Raw genomic sequence first — 27,501 nt, forward strand, 5'->3', positions numbered from 1 at the left:
TGACGCTATGTCACCAAGTATTAATAATGCATGTGACAAGTGTGGTAATTCTAAGATCAGTTTGTTTCCTAAGTTTACTCCTAGCTCGTTGCCCCTATCAAATGCAGCTTTCGATAATAGGACCAGTAGCAATAGTATGTCCCGTATTTCTGCATCGGCTACTCCTGAGATGTTAGTCCCTGTTCCCAAGAATACACCTACTGTTCGGAATAATACTCCTGCCCTTGAAAAACAAGTTAGGAGCCCATCTGAAGAAGTCCTTCATTTACCACCTGATGCTTGTCCCTACGTTGTAATTTTAGCTGGCGTACCTCCTCTGAAGAAAGATCAAACTGGGTCCTGGGAACAACTTAAGAATAAGAGCATTGATTGGCTATCGAAGTATAAGGGACTAGGGATGGCGCACGCCAATGAAATTTTAATGGTGCGACGTGTAGGATGGGTGGGATCATCAAATAAGAATATTACAGGTGACTGCATAGTTGTGAATTTCAGAAGCCCCTCCATGGTAAAATGGCTTTTGCAAGCACAAATGAACCACAATATCGCCTCAACCCTTATATATTAATTACCCCTGGGCTTTTCCTATAAACCTGCCGGGGGAGCCTGTAATTTTACCATTCCCACACCCACCACAAAAAATCGGTTCACTGTTCTGTCTAGCCTAGAGAGCCAAGACTGACTAGTGAATCGACCATCGACTGCTATATTGGGGTTGGTGGAACCCCTAATGATCTGTCCGGACGTTACTGAATCCAGACCTTCATTCCCTATCCTAAATGTACTTAGTTGGAATATCACAGGACTAAGTTCCAAACTGAATTCTGTGGAATGGGTCAATCTGGTTAGTAACTATGACATCTTGATGTTTCAGGAGACGTGGTGTACAAATGAATTGTTTCTTGAGGGATTTGTATGTTATAACGGTATTGTTCCCAGCCCCAAAATAGGTCGACCATGTGGGGGGTTATCAACATGGATAAAGATCACAGCAGGGAGTAACATAAAACCCCTGGTGACAAATAATGAGAGTTTTCAAGCTACGATCTACTCACAGGAAACCACGATATGTTTAATGAATTTTTATAATAATGATTTTACATCACTACCAAATAGGAATTTTAGTAACTTGTGTGAATTTATTGATAACTTAGAGGATGAGCACAGGTATGGCAAACTGGATGGAATCTGCCTAGGTGGGGATTTTAACGTACGTCTGCATAGTGGTACTGATAACACTCTCACTGTACCGGCTATGTAAAAGAGGGAAAGAGCTTCTTAATTACTTATCCCCTCCCAACCTGATTAATGCAATGGAAAAGGTTGGCGTTGATTCGGTGAAGGGTCCATTGCCTACTTACAGAGTACGGGGTTGCTCATCCACCATAGATTATGTATTTATATCATCTTCACTGGTAAATTATTTAGTTAATGCAGAGGTTTTATGTACTATTCAGTGTGATCATAACCCGATTTTAACAACTATCAGACTCCCTACTAAATTTACAACCCAAAAGGAAATAGGGGACAAACATCTGGTGGTATCCACCGACTGGCTTAGAGTTATTTGGAAGGGCATAGACAACAAAACCCTATTTTCATGCATAATAAAATCACATCCCTTATTGGTGGAGACGTGTCTTTCAAGTAGTTCCACGGGTGCAGTGATTGTTGAGGTCTTTACTGGGCTATGTGCCGGTATTAAACATGCAATCTCAAGACCGGTCACAAATTCAAGCAAGAATCCCAGATGGTTTGATGGTACATGTTCCCGGGCTAATAGAGAACTGCATGAGGCACTAGTGGTCAAACTCAGGGATACAACTTTAGTGAGGGCATTGAGAGCATGTTATAAGAAAGCAACCAAATTTCGCTCTGATGAGTTATTGAAGGAACGATGGGTGAACCTTGCTAGTGCTGCTTCACTTAAAGATGTAACCGGATTTTGGAAGGAAGTAAAAACTATGAGGTCGATGGGTTTGAACATCACTCCCATAAGTTGTAAGATATCAAGTGAGTCATGGGAGGAGCATTTTGCCAGAATCTATACAGCCACTTTAACAACATCTAATACTCATACATGCCTCCCAATCTCAAAGGTTGCAATATCTATAACTGAAGTTGAGGATGCGATACACCAAAGCATAGGGAAATAAGCCCCAGGTTCGGATGGACTCCCAATGGATCCTATAAAACACGAACCAGACATTTTGGGCCCCTCTTTTATGCAATGTTTTTAATAATTTAACCGATACAGTCATTCCAAGCACTTGGTCGACCAGCATTATCATGCCTATTTTTAAAAAAGGTGACAGATCCAACCCCAGCTGTTACCGCCCAATTTCTCTGATAGACAATACTTTGAAGATTTTGGGCAGGGTTGTTTTTAACAAGATCAGGAATTGGGCTGAAGACAACCAAATGTTAAATTGCTGTCAACTGAGTTTTAGAAGTAACGTTGGAACTGTCGAACAGTGCTTGAATCTTAAGCTTATTTTGGATAAATATATTATTGCATGAAAAGCACCACTTTATTTGGGTTTTATGGATTTATCCTCAGCCTTTGATTTTGTTAATAGATCACGTTGATGGGAGATTCTTTTAAGTTATGGGTTGGATGAGGCCTTGGTTCATTTTTGGGCATATTTGCACAGGGATCTGAAGGAAAGGGTGAGAATAAGTAATGAAGGGGATGTCTCCGGGGACATCGCCATTGGTATAGGGGTAAGACAAGGTTGTATCTTAGCCCCTCTACTTTTTGTCCTTTACATAAATGAATTAAATAATTCCCTGTCCAAATTGACTAGCGATGTACCCAAAATTAATGGTAAACTATTCCCTGCTCTTTTATACGCAGATGATGCGGTCCTAATGGGCCGCACCCCGAACGCACTTCGCACTTTAATTATGGGGTTTGTGTCTTTTATGGCTGATTTGGACCTTTGCACCAAGTTTAAAAAATCTTATATAATATCGTGTGGGCCGAAAAAACACCATATTAATTTTATAACGTCTGGTAGCGAATCCTTAACACACACAAGCACGTTTCCCTATCTGGGCCAAGTCTTTTCAGACTCGGGCTCTTGGCAAGCACATGTAGCCCATGGTAGAAGTAAATTTGCCAGAGCTGTTAATTCAATCATCAGCCTTCGGCAGCCTAAATGAGTAGTGGTGGTCATATCCTTGCTCCAGATATATAAATCGCAATGCATACAAACGGCCACCTATGGTGCCGAAGTCTGGGGGCATGTGAATTGTAGCGGGATACAACTTGAAGAGAACAGATTTTGTAGGAAAATCCTTGGGGCTCAAATTTCATCCCCAAACTATATATGCCATAAAGAACAGAATCTACACTATGTGGAGGACTTTATTAGGTCCCGTCCTGCCATATTTTGGTTAAAAATATGGCAGAACCCCACTGCGTCCTTAACTCGAGAGATATTCATTGATTGCCTCAATTGTGATAGGGGTGGCAGTATACCCTGTCTTGGCGCAGTTAAAAACCGTCTAGCAAGCGTGAAGCAGGAGCACATTTTCTCTCGCCCATTATCAACGGGTGGCACAAGTATAAAATCATTAAGGGGGGCACTGTATGATTTGAATCGCAAATAAAGAGAAAACATAGAACATCATGAATCATCGATCATAAGATATATGCCCCTCTTGGAGGTACCGAGAAATCAACATCATATGCCCTAGAATTACCTCACGAAAAACATAGGGAAATGGAACAGGAGCCTACTGTTTCGTCTTAGGGATGGTAGTATAAAATATTCACTCTTCTTCCCGATAGAATTCAACAGCAACCTTGAGAAGTTGCACTGCCCATGCGCATCGGCAGTAAAGAAACATTGCTACATTTTTTGTCCTTTTGTAAATTTTATACCAGATATACTAAACAGTATCTAATTTCCTATTTTAAGGAACGGGCTGTTTCTGATTTTAAATCAGCAGATCACGAAATCCTACAGTTAGGAAGCGATGACATGATCCTTTACAGGCCGTGGTAGGCTCACTTGCCTCCATGAATGAATCTTAATGTGTCGAAAAAATCATGTACTACTTTCAGTGCAACGTATTTTTAATCTGTCTTTATGATGGCTTGGCATTGTTTGAAAGTTAAATTGCCTTGTTGGAAGTCGTCATTACCTGAAAAAACTGCATATGGTGCTAAGCTGAATCACATGTATATCTTGCTGCTTATTACTGCTTTACCTATTGCACAGTATTGCACTTTATTTTGCTGATTTTGCACATTGGCCCGAATTTTATAATCTGTAATATGTTATTAGGCATATTGTTTGTCTTATTGCCTGCTACCACACATTATTTGCACTATATTGCACTATATTGCTGACTTTGCACATTGGTTCAAACCTCATAATTTGCACTATGTTAACACGCTGCTAGTTTTGGTAGGCCCATCCAACCAGTCTTCCTGATTTTATACAGTGTAATTTTTTGTATGTATTTGAGAACACCGTGTATTTATTTGTTTTAAAAAATTTTGATTGTATTTTCTATTTGGTGGTGATGAATTGTGCTTTTATGGATATTCTTATCCGAATAAAGATCATTTGACTTTGACTTGACTTGACTCTAAACTATCAACTCAAATATTCAATCATAATTGATGCCAACTCCGTTCCCTTTGCTCGAAACCCTGGAGTGGGGGATAGGGAAATTCCAAACAGGAATCGGAGAGGTTCTTTGATTCGAGGAGCACATATGGGAGAGGGTCTGATACATCAAGGGATCTCAAAATCTCTACTAGAGTTAAAAGAGATGTACTGGTGCCCAGTGATGAATGCCCACATTTACGAATTTGGAATTAATTGCAATGTCTGTAACAGAGATCACAGCTTAGAGCACCGTCAGATTCCTGACTACAGTGTAGCCAGCCCAGTACAGACACCATTGTTAGATAGCATTTGACTATCCACGCTCAGATGTCCCTATGGACAAAAGCGGTCCCACATCTATTAGGACAAGATTCATTTGGATGTGGCCTCAGCGCTCGGCTGACGCCCGAACTGTTACAAAAGATTTGCGTGTCTTTATCGGCACATACGCAATTGGCACGCTACATTCTGACCAGTTTCCTGCGTTTAGCTCTCGAGCTTACAAGGAGGCCATGGCCAGCTTGGGCGTTGCATTGCGGTACTCTAGTCCATTCCATCCTGAGGGAAATTCGGTTGTGGAAAGAAAAAACCGTGACATAAAGCAATCTATAACAGCTAGGGTATTAGGCTCGGGTGACGGGTGGGTCAAACATCTAATAAGTGTCCAACGTAGTCTTAACAATCTGCCAAGAAATTCTCGGGTGGAATCACTCCATATGAAATCATTTTTGGTACTAGAATAAGTCAAAGACCTCGATTGTCATACTTCAGTGGTAGAACAAAAACCCTTTGATATCAAAGACCGTTCAGCTGTTTTGCAGGAATTAAATGAAACAAGAAGAAGTCTAAGCAACACATTACAGAAGCCAACGACCACTGAAGGAAAACCACCTGTCCCAGCAAGACCTGTCTGGATTCCAAAGATTGGGGATCTACTCAGAGAAAAGATTGTGGATAAGAAGGAATTTGGACCTTCTTACAGAAAACCAGTACCTGTCTTAGCAATCCACGGATCAAGAACAGTGTTACTGCCGCCCCTTGCTGGAAGAAAGGAGAACCGGTTCCTGTCCATCGACCTGGTAAAACCACATCATGTGGCCGATAATAAATAGTAGCCCCAGTGGACTCCAAACGTGTAGCAGACAACCAAATCGTGCTACCATCCAAGAGGTTTAAACTGAAAGACTCATCACGTTTGAAGAATCTGCAGTGAGAAAAGAAGGACTATGCAATAAAGCCATGGAACTTGTACCTCTTGAAACCCAAATAACAGTTAATCAAGAAACTTCTGTCTACAATGATGTAGCATCTGACTATACTAATATGTCAAGGGAACAAGCAGCTCCAGCGATTTCAAATAATCCAGATGCAATACCAACAATTGACAGAACTGCCTCTGGCTATTTCATCAACTTTGATACGTTTTCTGAGGATCCCAGTGAACCTGAAACAACGCCAGCAAATAAAACTCTCAAGGAACAAGTAACAGAACTTTTTCACCAGCTTACAAATACATATCTGGTTTCACCATGGGTTGAATTTTGGATTGTGTTAGGTGTACTTATTCTACTACTTTGGCTCATTCTTGTTTTAAGTTTAGGAAAACTGATAGAAGGAAAATACAGTAAAATGGACACAGCAAGTAAGAACATCAACTTGCTCCTGAAGCCATACAAATCATCTCATTGTGAGCAAAGAGACCTGTTGTCAGTAAACATCACATCCATTCCTCTACCTGGTGGAATAGCATGGGACAGAACTGACTATGACATTTATGGTCCGGTCGAGCTGCTGAAGATTCCACACCAATTTAAGGTTTCCTTGAGTGATCTTGTTTCACCTAGTACATTTTCTGATGATTGGGACTTTAAGACTGTTAATAACATGAAGGCAGACTTAGAAATGTCAGCAAAATTTACAAAACATAAATACTTAGAAGGTTCATCAGATTATGAACAAATGTATTGTTTTAACCATTATGGTCATCATTATTTGCACAAATCTGCAAACCCTAGAAATGTTTTAACATTGTCCAACGCCCCCAAAGGGTAGCTCTAAAACATTTTATGAAACATTTCCATACTTCTCAGGCTTTAATGTCACAAATCCAGAAACATTTTACTTTGAAAATGTTAATAAGGCAGGCATGAAAAGTATGTTGACTAATACTAAGCAAATTTATTCTGCAGCCTTTTATGCTCTATTGTCCACATTAGGTTTCGACTTTTGGAAAGACAGCATTGAGACAAAAACTGTCTGGGGCACAAAAGACTGGCAGGTGCAACGTTTAGAACCCTTATGTAGAGCCTGCATCATCCCAGAACAAATAATGTTTTTAAATGAAACTGTTCAACAGACATCTTGTCTTGGCCTGGTTAAGATAAAATTCTTAAACAAACCGTCCATACCTAAGCCCACACCTGATAGTAATGGACTACAGATGTGGAGGTAGACGTAAATTATATTTTACAACAAAACAGAACTAATCCTGAATGGAAAAAATAGTTAATCTGGCCCACAGACATGAATAACTGTCAAGATACATTCCTGAACAAAACACAAGGGTTTACAGTAACTAGGCCAGATCCAAGATATATCCAGAGACAACATCCAGGGATAATAACAACTTGCAGTGTAGGAAAACTGTGCCTCGAGTGGCTACAAAAATCTGCACTCCCAGATATAAAACAACACTTAACTTTACTTAAAGATGGCATTGATTTGAGAGAATTCTTACTAGGACCTCGCAAACAACGTCATAAACGTTTCATATACGCCAGTATTTACGCTGCTTATAATGAAGCATGGAAAGTCACGCAAATGGAAACTGCAGAATGAATACGAGAAATTGATTGTGTTAATTTAGAGAAAGCACTCTCTGTAGTTGACAATGGGTTAACAACTCTGTCATCCAGAATTTATTCTTTGGACAGCATTGTATCCTCTGCCATAGACATAATGGAACAAGACTTGCTCATGTTACAACATGGACAGTCCCAGTTGCGTTCTATAATGCTGCTAGGCTGGACGTTACAAAACCTTCGTTCAGGCTATGTGCCTTGGCGTCTAATCAACAGCACATCATTGTTTACTGGATTTAACCTTACAGATAAATAAATCTCTTTGACACAGAGGGGAGCAGACTATACGGTGCTGAGCATAGAAAACTTGGAAAGATTACCATTAACCGTTTCTGAGAAACCAGCCGTGGAATGGATAATACATGGAACAATCACGATACCAGTGACGATTTTCTAGTTTCAGTATTGCTTAAAACACATACCAGCAGGCCTGTATGAAAGGTTGGGTAAAGAATACATAAAGTCGACCTGGGATTTACCATACACCCACAAATGTTGGAGTGGGGAAAAGGAGGTATTTCTTAGTGGTAAAAATTGCAAAACCACATTGAGCGGTACACTTCTATGTCAGGGTATTAATTTACATGGAGCCTGTAAAGGTTCTTCAACCAACTTATCATGCCACTCACAGGGTTCCCCGGCAGCAGTGATGGATCCAATTTTTAGGCAGCTTTCCAATCGGAGCTACATAATGTTGAATGATCACAGCTGTTGTGGAATGATGCCTGGAATAGCCTATCTAGTTAATGTGTCAGCCAGGGGCACTTGCTGTATGCAAGTATTGTTTCCAAAAACTAAGACAGAGGGGGAGACGCCGCTATGGCCTTCACTGAACATCTCTTCTAAACGAATTGATACTTTAAGCAGAATGAAAGCCATTCTTTTCCAAAAAACTGTGCCACTGACCTCGTCCAGAGAGATGTATGATCTACAAGTTGCAAGGTCCTCTGCGGAGTTACATGCCTTATTATCAACAAACTGCCCCATACATTTCACAGAAATGTTAGGTTGTATCTTAAACATGTCTGATACCAGTGGTATTGTACATGTATTCAAGACAATTTTTTCAGGACTGTAAGCACCCTTTTGAAGCAGTCTTAGGCATTTTTCCAAACTTTGTGCACTCTGTGTTCAACGGCCTGCCTCTCATCTCATAGCAGGGATACTATTTTTGTTCCTTCTGCTCCGATATGGCAAGTCCAGTCAGCAGCGATACACAGATTACCATGGAGAACACTCTTCTGGCAATGCAGTATCGTGAGCGCATAACACAGGTTCTTGGCTTGGCTCGTTTGAGAGATCTGAATACCACGTGGTTCCTATCGTTCAGACCAATATGGCAAGATTGCATCTTACCTGTTCTACGATGCCTGCTTTGTGGAGAGGAATGCGTGTTGGATATTTGTCTGACACTTCCATCAGCACTGCCAACGGATGTTGACGTTTTGCTTGGGACGGTAACTGCTCATGCATTGTGTTGTCCCCAGCGGCTACCAATCCTGATGACGGCATTCATTGAGGTCTCACCAGCAATTCCAGCTGATGGTGAGATACGCGGACCAACAGGCACACAGGTACCATCTACTGCGAACATTGCTAATGCGACTGACGCTGACGGCGATGCTTCTCATCTGTATACGATTGATCTACTTAATGAAGTGGTTCAACTTTCACCTACTGTGGTAGATGATTTCTTTGCCAGCTTAGAAGATTTAATGTTTTCTCCTGACACCGAGAATAATTTTTTTAATTACCACACAGCGTTCTATCAACTTTGAATTCGACCTTTGTTTTTCAAAAACAAATAAACTTCTAACTTTGTAATTTTTATGATTCATTCAGTTAGCATTGCCAATATCATACTTTATGCTTAAAATGAAATCATTGCTCTCAAATGCGTACAGTGCAAATGCTCATTTTCGTGTGCAACCATTTCAAATGCATTTGTATGTATTTCTGGGTGGGATTGTAAACACATGCGTTAGATATGTTTTAGTGCTTAATTTTAGTAATGTCGAACATAATAAAGTGGAGTGGGTGAAATGTCCTTATATAGGTATAGAAATCATAACCACATTTAGACATAACTCATGCAGTCCAAATACGGCATGGCTACTTCCACTGGTTCCGAAAATCCACAAAGATTTCTTGGAAAACTCGGCTTCAGCAGTGAGAGGATTCCCCTTGCTTGAATATTGATTTGTCCAAGAACTCATGGAGTTTTCAAAGAACTGAGACTTTTTGATTACGTTATTATGTCCACCTTTACGTCAAAGTCGGCACCTTCAAGGTATAATTATGCCCACACTTGCCCAAGCAAACACACAGTGGTTTGGAGTAGTTCGACTATCTACTTGCCCGACGCATCTCGCTAGAGCAAGTGCCGAAGGAAGCCGACTCCAGCAGACGCACTGAGAGAGACGCTGTCTTTTCTCCCGCTGAGAAATCCAGCTCCAGTGTCTCCAAGCTCCCCTTGTGGGGTGTTGGGAAATTGAGTCCTGAGACAGAGAGATACCAGACCTCCTTCATTCTAAATCAAGGTACGGAGCTGATTAGACTCTAAGAGAAATCTTGGATAGGTTCTTGGCAAAAGAATACTAAACTTATGCTACATCACACTTACTTCTTCCTCGTACTAGACTTAGGTTAGGTACATCGGGGTAGGCGTATTTTAGAAGCACCAGTTGAGTACTTTTAGTCTTTATTCATTTATGTATGTATTTTATGGCTTAGAAATCATACCATGCTTTTACAGTATTATTTTATAATACTGTTCTTGATGTACGCATTATACTTTACAGCCAGTATTACGATTGTAGCAGTTTATTTCTTCTGCATGAGAAAGAAGACTGTTCAATAAATACTTTTATTAAAAACGCCCATCTCTCTGTTTCTCTGCACCTCTGGTGGAAAGAAGCATGCACGATTGACTGAGCAAAATATCTATCTATTGTTTCCACAACTCTGAAGATACGTTTTATCTTGGGGAAACAAAGTTGTCATGTTCATGCGGTTGTCAGAAACTAATCCCTTCTTGTGAATTCGAGAAAGTTTCTAGTGACCTCTGAGCTAGCTGGCACTCACAATTAAGTCTAATATATTCGATAGAGACCTAGTAGACATAAGTCCTACGTCACATCTATAGGATATATTATTCCAATGCGCAGACCCTATTGTGAGTATAGGAAATAGACTACAGCAGAATGTCCTGATGTTATCCGCTGCAAGTCTGCCCTAAGGAAGCCAGTTTGGGATCAGCTGTTGAATAACCGATTCAAGTCTAAAGGCAGCAATTTTTGCTTAAATTTTACAATCAATATTAGTAGGAGACTGCCACTTCTAAGCAGATATGGAGCAGTTCTAATCTCGCTGGTAGGCACAGCAACTTTACTTGTTGCGCTGTGTTACGTGACTCTTTGTAAATGTGCCCCTAGGTTTAAAATGAGCTAGAAATGTTTGTTAAAATCAATAGAAATTGTACAGTGGGGAAACCATTTTCAAACTGGCTATAAACATTGTAAATGTTTAGGGTTATGCTGGTGTTTAGAGTCATCAGTCCTACATAAACCACTGTATGTACAAAACATAATCAACTGTCAAATATTCAGTTAAAACAGTGGGAAACACATTCTTTTGCATATTACATGAACAAATTCTGAGAATATAAACAATTAAACTACCAGTGAATTATTGCAGCATTCATAAAACTTTCAAAAAATATATCTGCACTACACTATTTACATTAAAAATGTCCACCAAGATGCACCCATTTACACTCTCTTCATTGACACCATGCGTATTGTCCTCCCTACTTACTCCCTCACAATTCGTGCACCTTTCTGCATTCCATGGTCCCCTTTGCCTGTTACGAACAGAAGCAATAGACTTGAAGACTTATGTCTTATCTACTGAAGACATCCATGGTAAACATTGTACAGTAGTTCGATACTTGTGCTATTGAGAAACACTGGTATTAAAGATTTTCTTTGCAAATTTACTCAGTGGAGGCTGGTGACATTTGAGAGTCGTGTGGAAAAAAAGTGACGCCTGAGTGCACCACAGCCAGCAAGCGCAGAGAGCAAGCCCGAGCGACATAAGGAGGGTTCAGGGAGAATCTCCCCCGAGAAATTGTGTTTAAAAGATTGGGCAAATGGTGCATTAATAAACAAATTTGAGAAAGCAAGAAGTTTAATAAAGCAATTCTGAAAGTATAGTTAGTACATTGCACTTCCCCATTCTGGAACTGACCCCAAGGCAATGGTAGTAATGCGCAGATAGATAATATACCTACTGCAAAGAACATATAGCATGCAGATCACAAAAAGGTCATATAATGTAAATAGTTCAGTGGATTACTGCTTTTGTTCGAGTCATGCTTTTTTTACTTACACTTTAAAAGTTACAAGCCTAAGTTGGTTGATAGAGCTGGTAACTGTCATCAGAGAGCTGCATAAAAATTGCAAGGCAGAGGTTAGAGCGTTATGGTTTATTTTCTCCAGTCATTCATTATCCTAATGTTGCAAAAAAGGGTGCATTTGTCTAGAAATTAACTCTTATTTGTATAGTCAACACAACCATGTGTTACAACTGGTTTTAAATTATATGTTTGTGCTGCTCCAGACCAAACAGTCAGTCATAAACTATACTGCCTACCATTAAGGATGACATGTGACACCTGAACCATGTAGTCCACATTTGTTTTATGTAACATTCCCTATGCAATGATTTACACATGTATACCATTGTCTCTGTATAATGTGTGTGTGTGTATGAGATGTAAATGGCTCTGAAATCCAACACTACACAGCACTATAAAACAACAGAACTGCATGTGAGAGAGGGGCTATGGGGAAATGAGGAAGGAGGCTTTGTAGGAGCATAGTAGATGCATAGAGACAAGAGAGTCCCAGATGGATTCGCCTTAAAATGATTGCATGTAAAGATGAAGCTTGACTTAGCTCACTGTAATTCATTTTATGCCTTGTATAATGATGATGACACATAACACAATTACACACTGTGCCATCCGTGGATTGGAATTTGTTACCAGGTATTGAAGTGTAGTTCTTATATTCCCGATAGGCTCTGCGCATTGGAATAATATACCCTATAGATTTGACTTAGGATTTAGGTCAACTAGGTCTCTATCGAATATACTAAACCTAATTGTGAGTGTCAACTAGCTCAGAAGTCACCAGAAACTTTCTCGAATTCACAAGAAGGGATTAGTTTCTGACAACCGCATAAACATGACAACTTTGTTTCCCAAGAATAAGAATATATCTCTCAGAGTCGCGGAAACAATAGATAAGTATTTCACTCAGTGAATTGTGCATGCTTCGCTTTTACAGAGTTGCAGAGAAATGGGAAGACAGGCGTTTTCAATGAAAAGGTTTATTGAACAGTCTTCTTTCTCATGCAAGAGAAGTGAACTGCTACAATCGTACAGCGAGAATAGTATTATAAAATAATACTGTAAGAGCATTGTATGGTTTCTAAGCCGATGAAAATACATACATAAATACACAGGCTAAAATACTCAACTGGTGCTTCTAAAATACGCCTACCCCAATGTACCTAACCTAAGTCTAGTACGAGGGAAGAAGTAAGTATTGTCCTTTGCATAGGTTTAGTATTGCCAAGAATCTACCAAAGGTTTCTCTAGGTTCTAATAAGCTCCATACCTTAGAATGAAGGAGGTCTGGTATCTCTTTCTCGGGACTCGATTTCCCAACACCCCGCAAGGGGAGTCAGAAACACTGGAGCTGGATTTCTCAGCAGGGCAGCTTCCTGATCAGTGCGTCAGCTGGAGAGTCGGCTTTCTTTGGCACTTGCTGTAGCGAGCTGTGTCGGGCAAGTAGGTTGTCAAACTGCCCCGAACCACCGTAGTTTGCTATAGCAAGTGAAGGTATATTTATACCTTGAAGGTTTTTAGGAATGCCATCTTTGACGTAAAGTCGGGCATATGAATGTCATGAATGAACACCTGGGAAATAGTTGTTCATTGTAAAACTAACGGAGTTCTTCGAGAGATCAATATTCAAGCAAAAGGAAGTCCCTACCGGCTTAAGCTGGTTTTCCAGGAAATCGTTGTGACGTTTGGTGAACGGATGGAAGAGCCATGCCTGTATTTGAGCTACATGGGCTTTGCCTAAATAAGGGCTTGATTTCTATGCCTATATAAGGACAGTGTGATTTGTACCTATATAAGGGCATGAATCGGGAAAATACATTCGGAATCTAAAATGATACACAACAGTATGTTTTGCTAGTTTTAGTTTATACCCTGATTACTAGTTTGAATTTTACTGCTAGCATTTGGAAGAGGCTGCTTTCAGCACAAACCAGTGTGTTTATCACTTCCAAACGCAAGTAGTAAAATGCAAGCCATTTCGCATCCAACATAAGCCATTTGTCACTGCCCCCCATCCCTCCCCCTCCCAGCAGGCCACTTTTGACAGCTGAGTGATTAGCCAGGTAGTACGTCATCATCATTTAAATGCAATTTGGGAAATCCAAAATCTTCATACAAGGAAGAAAAACCCATAAAAACAGCAGCATCATCTGATCTGCGTAATGTAACTGGAGCTTGTGCAGGCAATGTGCTTGTGTAAAACGCTCAAAGAATGAGTACTATATAAAAACCTGCAAAAAACACATACACACACACGCACACAGTGTAACAAGAAAAATACTCAGTCATGAGAATGGCCTTTTTTGGCATCACTCATCTGGTCAACCAATTTCTGGTGCATCGACCCTCACCCTCGCGATATAATCGCATCAGATTTCCACTGTGTGGACCAATGACCTGAAGCTTATTCCCGCCTAATCCTTTTCACAGAGTCTGAAGTAGGCAGTAAACTTGCGGCGCCACGCCAATATAATTCTCCCTGCTGCTCTCTCTGGCCAAGATGGCCTCCGGCTGAAGTGCTGTATGAGTCAGAGCACGGCAGGACCAATAAATAGCAGACACAAATGCAGGCCTGCAGGAAGCATACTTATGATATTTTTATTAAATTACTGCCGGCTCTTCTATCCATTCTACATATGGATTGGTAAAGCACATTTAAAACATTCTTTTAGGCACGTACATATATCCACAAACACTTTACACTCTGGCTCCAAACTTGCAGCAGGAGGCATCAACTATGTAAAAAGTTACTTAATGTGGCAGAATTCTTCAAAATGATTGTCTGTTCTCGCAGCGGGACTAAAAGGGAATTACTTCCACTACACAAACAAAAGATTCTGCAAGACAGGCAATCTATTCAGATCCATCGGCGGAGTATTCAAACTACAGAGGTCAACCCCAATGTTATCTGCATTGAAAGTGACGTCACAGATCCGATCAATGTGCCCAGTTTTTGGTTCTTGTACAACAGCAGCTCCATCCAACGCATCATCTCTAGTTACAATTATCTCATGTTACAACTTTCAGCGACAGAACGAGCCAGCAGATAACTAGCTAAAGTAAAAGAATTGAACAGGGGGATGAGGGGGAGAGCGAGGGGCGGACTTTAGATCATTAGTGCCTACTTTCCTTTCCACCAAGGCGAACTTACAATAAATACAAGATCACTTTTATAAAAAAAAATATATATATATTTAACATAATACAGAAGCAAGTGAAAGGCAGCTTGGCTTTTTGCTCCCCCCGCTGAAGGTCTTGTTTGAAATTAGATCAGCCACCCCTAACATCTAATTATTCGGGCTCGCCTTCTCTCCTAATTCAAATTCTCTCACTGGGAGCAGACTGAAAGGCATTGCATATAACGGAGGGGGGTGGGGGGGAGCCTTGGGTTTACCTACGAGTCGAGGAGAGAGAGGTTAGGCAGCGGCGGCTGGCATGCTCGAGGGGTGGGGGCATTGCCAGTGGGGAATAACAAACAATTAAAATAAAACTTACCTGAGTGCTGGGATACCGCACGCCGCCTCCGCTCCAGATCGATGAAGCTCTACTGGTGGGTCTGCATGCTCCTGCTGCAAGAAGCAGCCAGCAGGCAGCTTCCCTCCCATTGCGTCAGCCAATCGCACCGCTGGTAGGCGCAGCAGGAGAGCACCCCAGCCGTGAAGTTTTCTCCACACAGAGAACAAGGGAGAGTGGGTGTTCCCGCTCGAGGGCAGGGGGGGAGTGGCTTACCCACTGTTGTGGGTACTGACTGTTTGGTCGGCTTCAGGACTAAGCATGACGTGAAAAGGGATGGTGATATTAACCCCTTCACTGTGGCGGCTATTCCGCCGCAGTGCTAAGGGGGCGGGGCGGCCGCGCGGCGGTCCCGTGCTCGTGACGGAACCGCTCCGTCACGGCACGCGGGTGAGCTGTGCTTGTGACGGAACGGTTCCGTCATGGACCGCCCCGCTATATAGAATGCTCAGTGCCGGCGCGGAATTCGGGCCGCGCATGAGCGGCGAGCGGGCCATAACGGAACCACTCCGTCATCAGCACAGCGCACCCGCAGCTGATGATGGAACAGTTCCGTCATCAGCGTGCAAAGGGTTAAAATAAAGACATCACATTGACAACAATAATAGAGACTCCTCAATTTTTTTTCACAGAGTATGAGGAGTTCATGTTGTAGGGGGTCGATGGCGTATTTAGTTCTGGGTATGACTGACTGCTACCACGCTGCTGCACCTTTACAAGCACGTCAGTCAAGAAGTTTCTCTATTTTTATATATGCCAATTAATTTATCTCTGCCTTAGGCACAATTGCATAAATGTGTTATTTCTTATTAAACTTTTTCCAAGCAAAACAGTGGAAGTACTATTTATCATACTTAGTGGTCACCTGTGGTAATATGGGGGTGCCGAAAAAAATCTATTTTTGGCTCCCCAGTTATCAGTACCAATGTTGATACTGTGAAGGATCGTCATGCAAGCCATGGCCGCTGTCTCAGAATGGGCTTTCAGGAGCCCCTAATATGCTTGCATGTGAGGGATACTTAAAATATAGACCCTGGCAATGCGGTTTTATTTTGGGGTTACGTTTCTAGTACTCACTTATGGTGGTAGCAATTCTAAAATGGTGCATGGGCATGGTGAAGTTGTCACCAGAGGTTTTCCAAGAGGGAGCTCCCAACATAAGAGTGAAAACTGCTTGGAGGTAAACCAGCCGCCACCATGACAGCAAGTCGTAATACAGCGAACCACATTTTTTACATTGGCAATACTAAAGGAATGAAAGTCATGGTGCTATACCTTCAATCAGTTCCTATGTATGGATCGATAGTCAAAAAGAGGATCATAGAATTGGCATATGTACACCAGAAAATATTTGCAGATGTTTTGTACAACTTTTTCATTGGCAATTATGAAACTGTGAAGTGTTAAAATAGGCAAGAGAGATTAGATGACAAAAAGAACACTGAAAAAAACAAGCAAAGTTGGGAAACATATGTGACCCAAGATGGTCCTCCTTTTTCACAATGATAACTCACAGGTTTGCTTGTAATTTCAATTTCAGATTTGTTCTATCAGGCATTTTAAAAGGAAAAAGTCGAAACATCTACCGTCCATCCACCGGGGCAGCCATGCTGCTGACTGCCATCCACGCCTGTGATGAGGTACAACTCGCTTTATCAGAACTGTTATGACCATGTATTCTTGCCTTGGAATCCATACTGCTCAAACCTAATTAACAACTGAGTTGTACATAGTGCAAATAGTACTGAGATAAGTATGATTGTGTCCAGAGTGGTCCTGTGTCATTGGAAAATGTTCTTGATAGTTTGTGTCTTGGGTCAGATGAGCCCAGGTTCCTTCTCTGTAGCGGGTGAAGAGCTTCGCAGAGGGCAAGGCCGGTCCTCACTCAACACCGCACCTTCACACACAGTGTTCACACTTACATTCCAGTGGAGGAAAAGCCCTGGAGTAAGGTTAGAAGACTTCTAATGAGTGTTTGATATTAAGTCCCCACGGTGCAAGTATCTCCACAAAGTTATACGGATAAGGATGTAGGGATGGGGAAAAAGATGAGAGATTAAGGATACATTCTGGGTGTCCTGGCCAATCCCATGTCAAAATCCCAGGAGATCACTAGAAGTACTATTACTATTCCCATGTGCTGTTTCTCTCCAATAGCCACCTCTGGGTACCACATCACTCAGTTGCAGAACAGCAAACTGCTTCTTTAACTGTTGAATTAGGCTCTGCACATCTGGTACCTGGCCAATGGGCATATAACATATGCAGGAACTCACATGCTTGCGCACCTCTAGTGTGCAGAAACTTGCTGCAAGAGACCAAGTCTTGTTTTTTCCGCTATTTTTGTGTTCTTAACACTCTGTTTTCCTTTTTCTTCAACCCATGTAAACACATAATAAGGGTTAGAAACATGTTTGGTGTGACACCAGCCGGCTGCACCAGCTGATACACTCTACCCCCTCTATCTCATATCTGAGGAGCAATGATTTGTTGCAGACAAGCTCCTAGTGTGGAATCCTCACAGAACTATCTGGGCTGCGTGCACAGATTTGCCTAGATATCCTTCAGGAAATGTAGGATTTCACCATCAGGAAACACATTCCAAACTTTATACAGGGGCTTGGAAAACTAGCAATTTGCCAACATCTCTTCCTTTCAATGAGGCCCTCTGTACAGTGCTGGTCCACTACTATGTGCAGGTCATCACCACTGACACCTTGCATGTGGTGTGAGTAATCCCAGGGAGGATGGAAGTGACTGATCACACCATGTTCTCCCAGTACCTCACAGCCTATATCAGCTAGGTCGAACTATCAAGGCTCAAGCAAGGGGCTCCCAGCATTTGTGAAGTTTAGGAGACAGAACCCTCAAGTGTCCAGGAGACTCCTTTGCATGGTCTGTTTTAATACTGCTGCCCATCTGGATTTAGTGGTGCTGAACTGCAACTGCTTTGTCGGATTCAGCTTGTCTCTCCTTCTGAGTAAATCCACTCGGAGGACATGCATGCCTCTCTTGGTGGACGTGAGCTAGGGCACTCAGTATTTGTTAGCTCCTGTGACTACATGTGTTTATTTCATGGAGTAGGACATACCTCCATCTCTGGGCACCCTCTTCTTACAGCTACTGCCTGGGGGTTCAATGCTGTTCCTATGCCTCCTGTTCTTGGCTTTGAGCTCAAGGAAAAGGAGTTTGCACTGAAGGTGGGGTGCACAAAGAGGTATTGTGTGTAGAGTTATACACTTGATGAGGTACTAGAAGGTGCTGCAGACAATCCTGTTAATTAGTTAATTGACTCATCCTGACAGAAAGAGACAAGTGTCCTCCAGTGCCTAAGTACCATGCCAATCTCCCCAATACACAGGAAAATGCTGAAATGCACCAATCCTCATATTTTCCTCTGCTTTGGTTGGTTGCCAGGAGATGATATGATGGGAAACAGGGCTGTCCTGGAGGAGTAAATGCCGAAGTAGTACATTACATTCACTTCCCCATTCTTTGATCAAATCATGGATTGATGGAAGACATGACTAGAACCCCCAGTGCCATCAGGGGTGCAGCTGTTATTAGCAGTCCACCTTCTCAAGTGCATCACATAATATCTCTACACTGGATGTCCCTCTGTTAAAGTGAACTCTCTAGAGGAGTAGTACAGCGGTTAAGACACAAATGATTAGGATCAACTGGAACTAGATTTATATTGCCATGATCTGCTACCTTCAGGTCTGGGCTTGGTCGGAGTTCGATGCCTCCCAGCTTGCTTCTGGTCTTCTGAGTTCTAATTAATTTCTAGATGCCTCAAGTGCCAGCCTGAAAGTCAGGAAAATTGTTCTAGCCCATATGGGATTGGTAGCTCTCAAATTAGTAGTGGGACTCGTCCAGCTCCAGGCACTTGTGTTCTTGTCTCTCATGGCAACTACCAGCCCTCTTGGTACCGCAGCCTAGTCTCTAGGTGTTTTGGAACAAAGACAAACATCATTGGGGATGCAGCCTTGCGGCAACAGCGGTCGATGTCGAAGCTGGCGAACCAGGTTCGAGTTTCGGCAACCAGGGATGCGCCAGTTAATGTCCGCTACAGTGCGCCACAGCTACGCCACCCATGGTGCGCCGCATTTACAATGCGGTGCACCATGGTGCAAAAACGGCACAGATGCGTGACGCATATGTGCCGGAAATGTGGCACATTGCTGGAGTTGCGTCAAAAGCGCAACGCAGCTCCAGCAAGGCTCGGGGGTGCCCCATCTTCACAATGCTGCGTCAAGACCTACGCCTGCTTCAAGAAGGTGACTGAGTGAAATTTCCCTCAGCCACTTTCAGGAGGCGTTTCTGCGCAGGATCGCCCCCCCCCTGCGTAGGAGCGCCTCCTTATGGCGCAGGGCTTTACAACGTGACGCATCTCCTAGATGCGTCACGTTGTAAATAGGGCGCATTGTTTGCGCCGCCGTTGCGTCAAATAAAGTGACGCAATTGCGGCGCAAAGGCATCATAAATCTGCCCCGATATGTTGAGTGAAGACTGGACAGGGTCAGGGCTTCTGGTATTCATCATATGACCTAGCCCCATGCACCCCAAAGGTCTAGTAAATGATATACATTGCTCTTTCACTGGTCTACCAAATATCCATGTTCATGGGAGCATTCCGACATAGTCTGTTCATCTTCTTTGATATGCAAAGCTTTCCACTCAGTCAGTGCTTCTGGACACTTGGGTTCTTCAGAGGCAGGCAGGCACGCACGCATAATAGAGCAGCATATAGAGTTCTCCACTAGTACGTTGAGGAGATATCAAGTTCCATTCAGGTGGACGGTGTTCAGTTGTACAGGGATCTGGTCCAGAACAAGTTTGGTCTTCTCTCAGGACTCTAAAAGCATGATTCATGTCCCAGAACTGTTAACAACCCCACTGTGCCCCAGAACAGCATTACAAAGGTGAACATTGTCCTTCTGCTGTATTTCGACACTCTGACCAGCATCAACAATAACCTGTCCCTAAACAAACATACTTCCACCTTTACAGAAGTCACCGCAGCAAATTCTAGTGAGACCAATTTTCTAGCCATTCAAATCCCCTGCATTACTTCTTGGTATTCAGAGATGGAGTAAAGCTTAAACTGTAGTTATGAGCAACTATGGTCATTTGTCCTCAGCTTTCTTGTACACCTTTTTGTAAGGCATAGAAGATTCCCTGCTGATTGAGAAGTCAGCAAACCTGGATTACTCCCAATAGTTATAAAAAGGCCCTCACTTTTTAGGTTTCGCTGGGGGGCGGAGCCGTTAGGCTCCTCCTCCAGAGAAATCTAATGAGTACAGTAAGGCACTATGGAACACGCCCCCCGTCCCATTGGCTAGCTCCATAAATGGAGCCTAGCCATTCGACGAGGGGCCTGTCCATCAATGCCGGACCAGACACGGGGGCTGGTCCGGCCCGGCCGTGATTGCTGCTGTCCTGGGCATGTTTTTCCCCGGCACGTTTCCCGCCTCCCTCCCGCCGTTCGTGTTCTCTCCCGCCCCCCCTCCCCCCTCACGCCCCCTGTGTCCTCTCCCGCCCCCTCCCGCCATCCGTTCCTCTCCCGCCCCCCCCCCTGTCCTCGTAGGCCTCCCTCCCGCCGTTCGTGTTAGAAAGGGTGCAATGCTTTTAGTGAAAGAGTACGGGTACTTCTCAGGTGCTATGAGATGTCGAGTATCCCTGCACTTTTGTATTACTTTTAAAGCACTGGCTCACGTCCCTTCCCACTATCTACCTTGTTTTTATTATTTCATTGCACGGCCCGACCACACGGCCAATGCTTTTCCTGTCTCGTCCTCTCATCCCTCTCGCTAATCAGGTTTCTTTTCCTCTTGTCTCACGAGCCATATGAAAGTTCCACAGAACACTCCAGACATTTCCGCAGTCCGTGGTCTCTCCCGCCCCCCCTCCCCCCTCACGCCCCCTGTGTCCTCTCCCGCCCCCTCCCGCCGTCCGTTCCTCTCCCGCCCCCCCCCCTGTCCTCGTAGGCCTCCCTCCCGCCGTTCGTGTTAGAAAGGGTGCAATGCTTTTAGTGAAAGAGTACGGGTACTTCTCAGGTGCTATGAGATGTCGAGTATCCCTGCACTTTTGTATTACTTTTAAAGCACTGGCTCACGTCCCTTCCCACTATCTACCTTGTTTTTATTATTTCATTGCACGGCCCGACCACACGGCCAATGCTTTTCCTGTCTCGTCCTCTCATCCCTCTCGCTAATCAGGTTTCTTTTCCTCTTGTCTCACGAGCCATATGAAAGTTCCACAGAACACTCCAGACATTTCCGCAGTCCTAGCCTTGTACTCTACAGATGTTATCATCAGGTTCTATATTTTTATCCACTGATTAAACAGCTGTTTTCATAACACAAAGTGGTTCCGTTCTGCCCGCTACTAGCGAAACGCAGTGTGCCGTACCCACACACCAACGAGGCACGCTCTTACAAATCCCTCATTTATCTCTAAGACTTACGTTAGGAATACAAACAACTAGACCGAAAGCCCTGGGTGAGTCAACGCTCGGAATAGGACCGACTATGTTTAGTCATGCTGCAGAATCTCGGAAACATTACATAATTACCAACATTATGTCAAAAATTACAATTACTGCTATGTCGTAATTGAGCCCACTCAGTACCGCAGTAGCTGACATGAAAATCACACTCCCGAATACAACCACCCGGGGCGGGGTCAGTCAAGCTGCCTTGCAATAGGGGCATCAACCTCGGCACACGCTCACTCTCGCCCTCTGCGAGCCTGACTACACAGTTTACAATGAACATGGAGGAAGACGGGGAGATAAACGTTTTGTGCCACAAATGGCCCCATACCATGTGGGTGAATTAAGCCATTACTGGCCTCTCAGATTGTAAATGAAACCAGAACCTATAGCCCCCCTTGGCCTCAGAGTGTCTGTCCCTTAACCCCACCAGGCACACCCAGTGGACCGCACCGTTTGCTACCTCTTGTATTTTGTTTGCCCACAATTGTCATTTTTGCCTCATGTAACTTAACGTTTGCTTTTGTAATTTGTTCACTTGTAGTGTTCTTCTCATGCATCAGTTCTGTTCCTATTGTGAAGCGCTCTGACACCTTTGGGTAAAGTCTGCGCTATATAAAAACGCATACAATAAAATAAATAAAAATCCAAGAGGTTTACTCCACACAGTCTATATGAAAAACGGTAGTTTGTTTTAGTTTTAGTATGGCAACCATTCGTATGTCTAAAATGTGACAGTCACTCATTTTCTTTTATGGATTAATTTCGGATAGGAGAGAGCTTTAAAAATATCTTGGCGTTCAGTGATGCATTTTAAAGAACACCGAATGTCAGTCATAACCGCAAAACATAGTGCTTTAAGCTGATATATTTGTGTATGAAGTCAATCAATGGTATGCTACTGCCCACAAGGATACCCATTTCAAAAGTTTATATAGCTCGAGGGTAACTGTCACCAAGAACATTTCCCACGCCTCAACAAGACTGATGTGCAACATGACCTGTAGATAATCAGTTTGAATGCCGATAGCTCATTGTTTAATCCCACTGAGGCCGATAGTGACCTCGCCAAATTTTTTTAAGTAAATAGTTATGCCTCGGTTTAGAAACAATGCATCTACAATACTTACTTGTTTAATCTTTTGTTCACAAATATTGTCCTTGCGGTGCCTAGTTTATTCTGCTGGTCTGTGGTGAGTGTTCCCTGCACTCTGCCCGTTCCATGAAACCTCGCTGCGTCATGTTACCCCCGAGCTTCTCGCCTCTCGCCCCTCCCCCACACTACCATCACGCAGCCTAGCAGTGTGCCATGCAGGTAGAGTTGCTAGTTTCTCCTTCTGTCAGCACAGAAAAAAATGTATATCTGAAAAGATGGTGGGCGTACCTCTATGACCCACTGATAGTAACAACGATTGAAATGAAACTGAAATGCGCAGCTCACAATGGGGCACGGGGGCAGCTCGCTGGGCGCTGCAGCGGGTCCCCGCGGAGCTATGTGGGTGGCTTGAAGTGCTCTTTTGGAATTACAGGTGACCCGGCCCCGCCTCCAATTTGTGAGGGTACATTTAGCTATACACCTACCGCCACCCTGTCGGGCTTCGATATTGCAGTTTCCCGGGCATACACAGAGCTCCAAGGTCGGCGCATTAACCCACCCTACAATTTTACTAGAATTGGAACCTTTAAACCAACCGGCTCGCACAGAGCTCTGCAGTCGGCGAATTAACCTACCGAGATTGGAACAGGCGATCCGCTGAGTACACGTAGAACTCCATTGCCTCACCGCGCTCTCTTAGGGGGACCTAGAACTAACCCACACACGCGTTCCTGCAGATCGTGAAGTAACTGTTAAGAGGAGGGGCAGGCTCCCCAAACGTAGCCTCCAGGAATCAAAGTCTTTTGCACCCGAGCTCCACGGTTGAACCGCTGCAGCCTCTTTTGGGTGGCCGTAGTCACCTTCTCTACCCTCCTCCTGGGGCACTATTACACCGCAGAGGACCGCCGACCTCAAAGTTGGGGAACCAGGTTCAAGTCTCGGTGGGGACGCTAAACATCCTGTAATTGTATAAAAAACTGCAAAAAGCACAAATTTCAAATGTTATCGACCTTTGGAGGATGAACATCTATTCGACCATACCACCTAATTCCCCTTCACCCACCCAGCTCTAGAGTCAATGAAAATCGGTTCCTACTCCTTAAAATTTATTACAGCAGGATAGCTTTTTCATCGGGAGGGGAGGCAAAATGATGTAACCAATACAATGGGCTCACAGTGCATTATGTAATACAGTTGTTACAATAAGCGCTACCTCGCGGGCATCTTCTGACTCGGGTTTAGTGAGAACTTTCGGTGACAAAGGGCCCTTGACGCCGCCTCTCTGTGGGCAAAAAGGAGGTTTTCTATCAGTGTACCACAGTTCCGGTAAACTTCTGCAGACAGGCCTATATGTATTTAATACTAAAACATACACAACCAAGCTATGGACAACGGGGGTCACACACTGGAATGCGGTCATATGGCCAAGATCACACAACCTGTCAACTGTAGGCAGACCATGATGGGTGAATGCAAATGTGGTGCGGGGGCCTTTATCTGTACACCTTGTCTGGGTCTGGGTATGTGTGTTTATCGGCATGCGCGCCTGTGTGAGCATTAGTGTGCTTACCCCTGTGTGCCTTTTGTGTAGATTCATGTGTGTATGTCTTTTGTAGTTTGGTGTCTATACATATGTGCGTGGTTTGGAGTTTATGGACGCTGTGAGTTTGTCTTGATGCATGTGGTTCGGCGTGTGTGGCTGGTGTATGAGTTTTAGCGGTCCAGTGTGTGTGGGTGTATGTAAGGACTAGTGTATAGTTGTTGTGCTTTGGAGAGTTTGATGTGTGTTGTGGTTCAGCGTGACTAGGGAGTGCTAGGGAGTGCAGAGTGACTGCAGAGTGCTAGGGAGTGCTAGGGAGTGTAGAGTGACTGTGGAGTGCAGAGTGACTAGGGAGTGCTAGGGAGTTCAGAGTGCTAGGGAGTGCAGAGTGACTGGGGAGTGCTAGGGAGTGCAGAGTGCTAGGGAGTGCTAGGGAGTGCAGAGTGACTAGGGAGTGCTAGGGACTGCAGAGTGACTGCAGAGTGACTGCAAAGTGCTAGGGTGTGCTAGGGAGTGCAGAGTGACTGCAGAGTGCTAGGGAGTGCAGAGTGACTGCAGAGTGCTAGGGAGTGCAGAGTGACTGCAGAGTGCTAGGGAGTGCTAGGGAGTGCAGAGTGACTAGGGAGTGCTAGAGAGTACAGAGTGACTGCAGAGTGCTAGGGAGTGCAGAGTGACTAGGGAGTGCTAGGGAGTGCAGAGTGGCTAGGGAGTGCTATTGAGTGCAGAGTGACTAGGGAGTGCAGAGTGACTAGGGAGTGCTAGGGAGTGCAGAGTGAGTAGGGAGTGCTAGTGAGTGCAGAGTGACTAGTGAGTGCTAGGGAGTGGAGAGTGACTAGGGAGTGCTAGGGAGTGGAGAGTGACTGCAGAGTGCTAGGGAGTGCAGAGTGACTGCAGAGTGCTAAGTCGTGCTAGGGACTGCAGAGTGACTGCTAGGGAGTGCTAGGGAGTGCTAGGGAGTGCAGAGTGACTGCAGAATGCTAGGGAGTGCTAGGGAGTTCAGAGTGACTGCAGAATGCTAGGGAGTGCTAGGGAGTGCAGAGTGACTAGGGAGTGCAGAGTGACTAGGGAGTGCTAGGGAGTGCAGAGTGCAAGGGAGTGCAGAGTGCAAGGGAGTGCAGAGTGCTAGGGAGTGCGAGTGAGTGCGAGGGAGTGCAGAGTGACTAGGGAGTGCAGAGTGACTAGGGAGTGCTAGGGAGTGCAGAGTGACTAGGGAGTGCTAGGGAGTGCAGAGTGCTAGGGAGTGCAGAGTGACTAGGGAGGGCTAGGGAGTGCTAGGGAGTGCAGAGTGACTAGGGAGTGCTAGGGAGTGCTACGGAGTGCAGAGTGACTAGGGAGTGCTAGGGACTGTTGAGTGACTGCAGAGATTAAGCTAATGGCAATGTAAATGACAATGCCATTTATTTATCTGTTTTCAAAACCAACACATAAATACAAATTTTGTCATTTACAATGCCAAAAGCTCTAACTTTTCCAAAGGCGAAACCATTGCATTGTAAATGCTTGTTTAAATTAGTACAAAGTGTCATTACTGATTCAAGTCTCAAGGTGTGAATGATGCCAAGGCTGTATGTGTATGCATGCATGTGTTGACGCTTTTGATCTTTTAAGAAAAGTCGAGAGGCAGTATCAGTGGGAGGTAAAGTACATTGAGAAATTCAGCCGAAAAGAATTCCACTAAAGGCACTCACTTGATCTTTTCAAAGTATTAGATTTATTTAGCAAATATAATTAACATTACATAAGTAATCTGACTAGAAGAAATAGTACCAATCCTCACAGCACATAAATTGTCTAAGAAAGAAAAAATCAAGCCAAATGAATATGGCTTAATCAAATCGCCTTTGATTGAGCAACTGTGTGCTCTGTACAAGACCAAAGTGAGCTCAAACACGGCTTCTAAAAATATGCCCATAAAGTGTGCTTGTAGAATGAGGTCTGAATGTGCTGTATGCCAATAAATTCAAGTCTTCTTACAGAGGTTTGAACAATGCAAACACAATGCATGCAGAGAGAACTAATAATTGTGACACAATTAACAGCAACAGGAACAGAAATTGAAATGTTACATGAAAATAAAAAGATTTTCTTTCGCTTTCCCTCCAGACACTTGTATGCTCAAAAGTTCACTGTGATTTTCTGTGTGGGCATTCCCATATTTTTCCTCCAGAAGGAAAATAACAACTTCTAAATGTAGGCATCTGGTGACCTCCAGATTCTGCTTGTTCCAGCCTGATCCAGTTACCGCCTTTTGACCAAGTGACACTGCAGCTGTCCGGGTTTTTCCACTCACTGTCCTTCCTGCCAACAGACCCCCTGCCCAACCCAGGCCCTACTTAATGCAGACAGCAGCGCAACTGCATCACTAGGCACTTGGTCACTTAGCTTGGCATTTGCCAGTGGCCCCCAGTTCTGTTTGTTGCAGCCTGATCCAGTTACCGCCTTTTGGCAAAGTGAGACAGCTGTTGCCTGGGCATTCCCGCCTGGGTTTTCCCGTTAACAGTTCTTCTCACCAACAGAAGCCCTGCCCACCCCATGACATACTTAATGCAGGCCGCAGTGTGGCCACGCAGCAGATGCACTGCAGCGCCCCAAATGCAAGCCTGTCAGTGCCTGGACTGCACCCAGCACCAGGAACCCTGGCACCATGAGCATCCAATTCAACATCACAGCCACCACAAGAACCAATGAACGTTGCCACTACCCTCTTCCATTCTCTGTGACCTCAACAACACAAACCGGCAAACTCGTTGCTGCCTCACATCCCCTAGCACCATGGTACGATCTTTCTTCAGCACCCATTGCAATTTCATCTACAACACCTCAGATGCCAACACCACCACTTCCAAACAACTGATGCACGCCACCACAACGCATCAAATGTCCGCCATGCTCCTCAATGTCTAATCCCTAAGGGAACACTCCACCGATATCTGGGACCCCCTCAACAGCAACACAC

At 43.9% G+C, this 27,501-nt stretch overlaps 1 protein-coding gene across 1 annotated transcript in view; it reads left to right on the top strand.

Annotated features, from left to right (window-relative positions):
* Positions 1-27,501, top strand: part of LOC147702408 (alpha-N-acetylgalactosaminide alpha-2,6-sialyltransferase 2-like) — a 505,792-nt gene that overhangs the window by 418,221 nt on the left and 60,070 nt on the right. Inside the window, exon 8 of the mRNA XM_086931027.1 lies at positions 16,954-17,053. Within this exon, the coding sequence (XP_086787153.1) occupies positions 16,954-17,053 (100 nt within the window). The remainder of the gene's footprint in view (positions 1-16,953; positions 17,054-27,501) is intronic.

The sequence above is a fragment of the Lissotriton vulgaris genome, chromosome 7 (genome assembly GCF_964263255.1).
Source record: "Lissotriton vulgaris chromosome 7, aLisVul1.2, whole genome shotgun sequence".
Lineage (NCBI taxonomy): Eukaryota > Metazoa > Chordata > Amphibia > Caudata > Salamandridae > Lissotriton > Lissotriton vulgaris.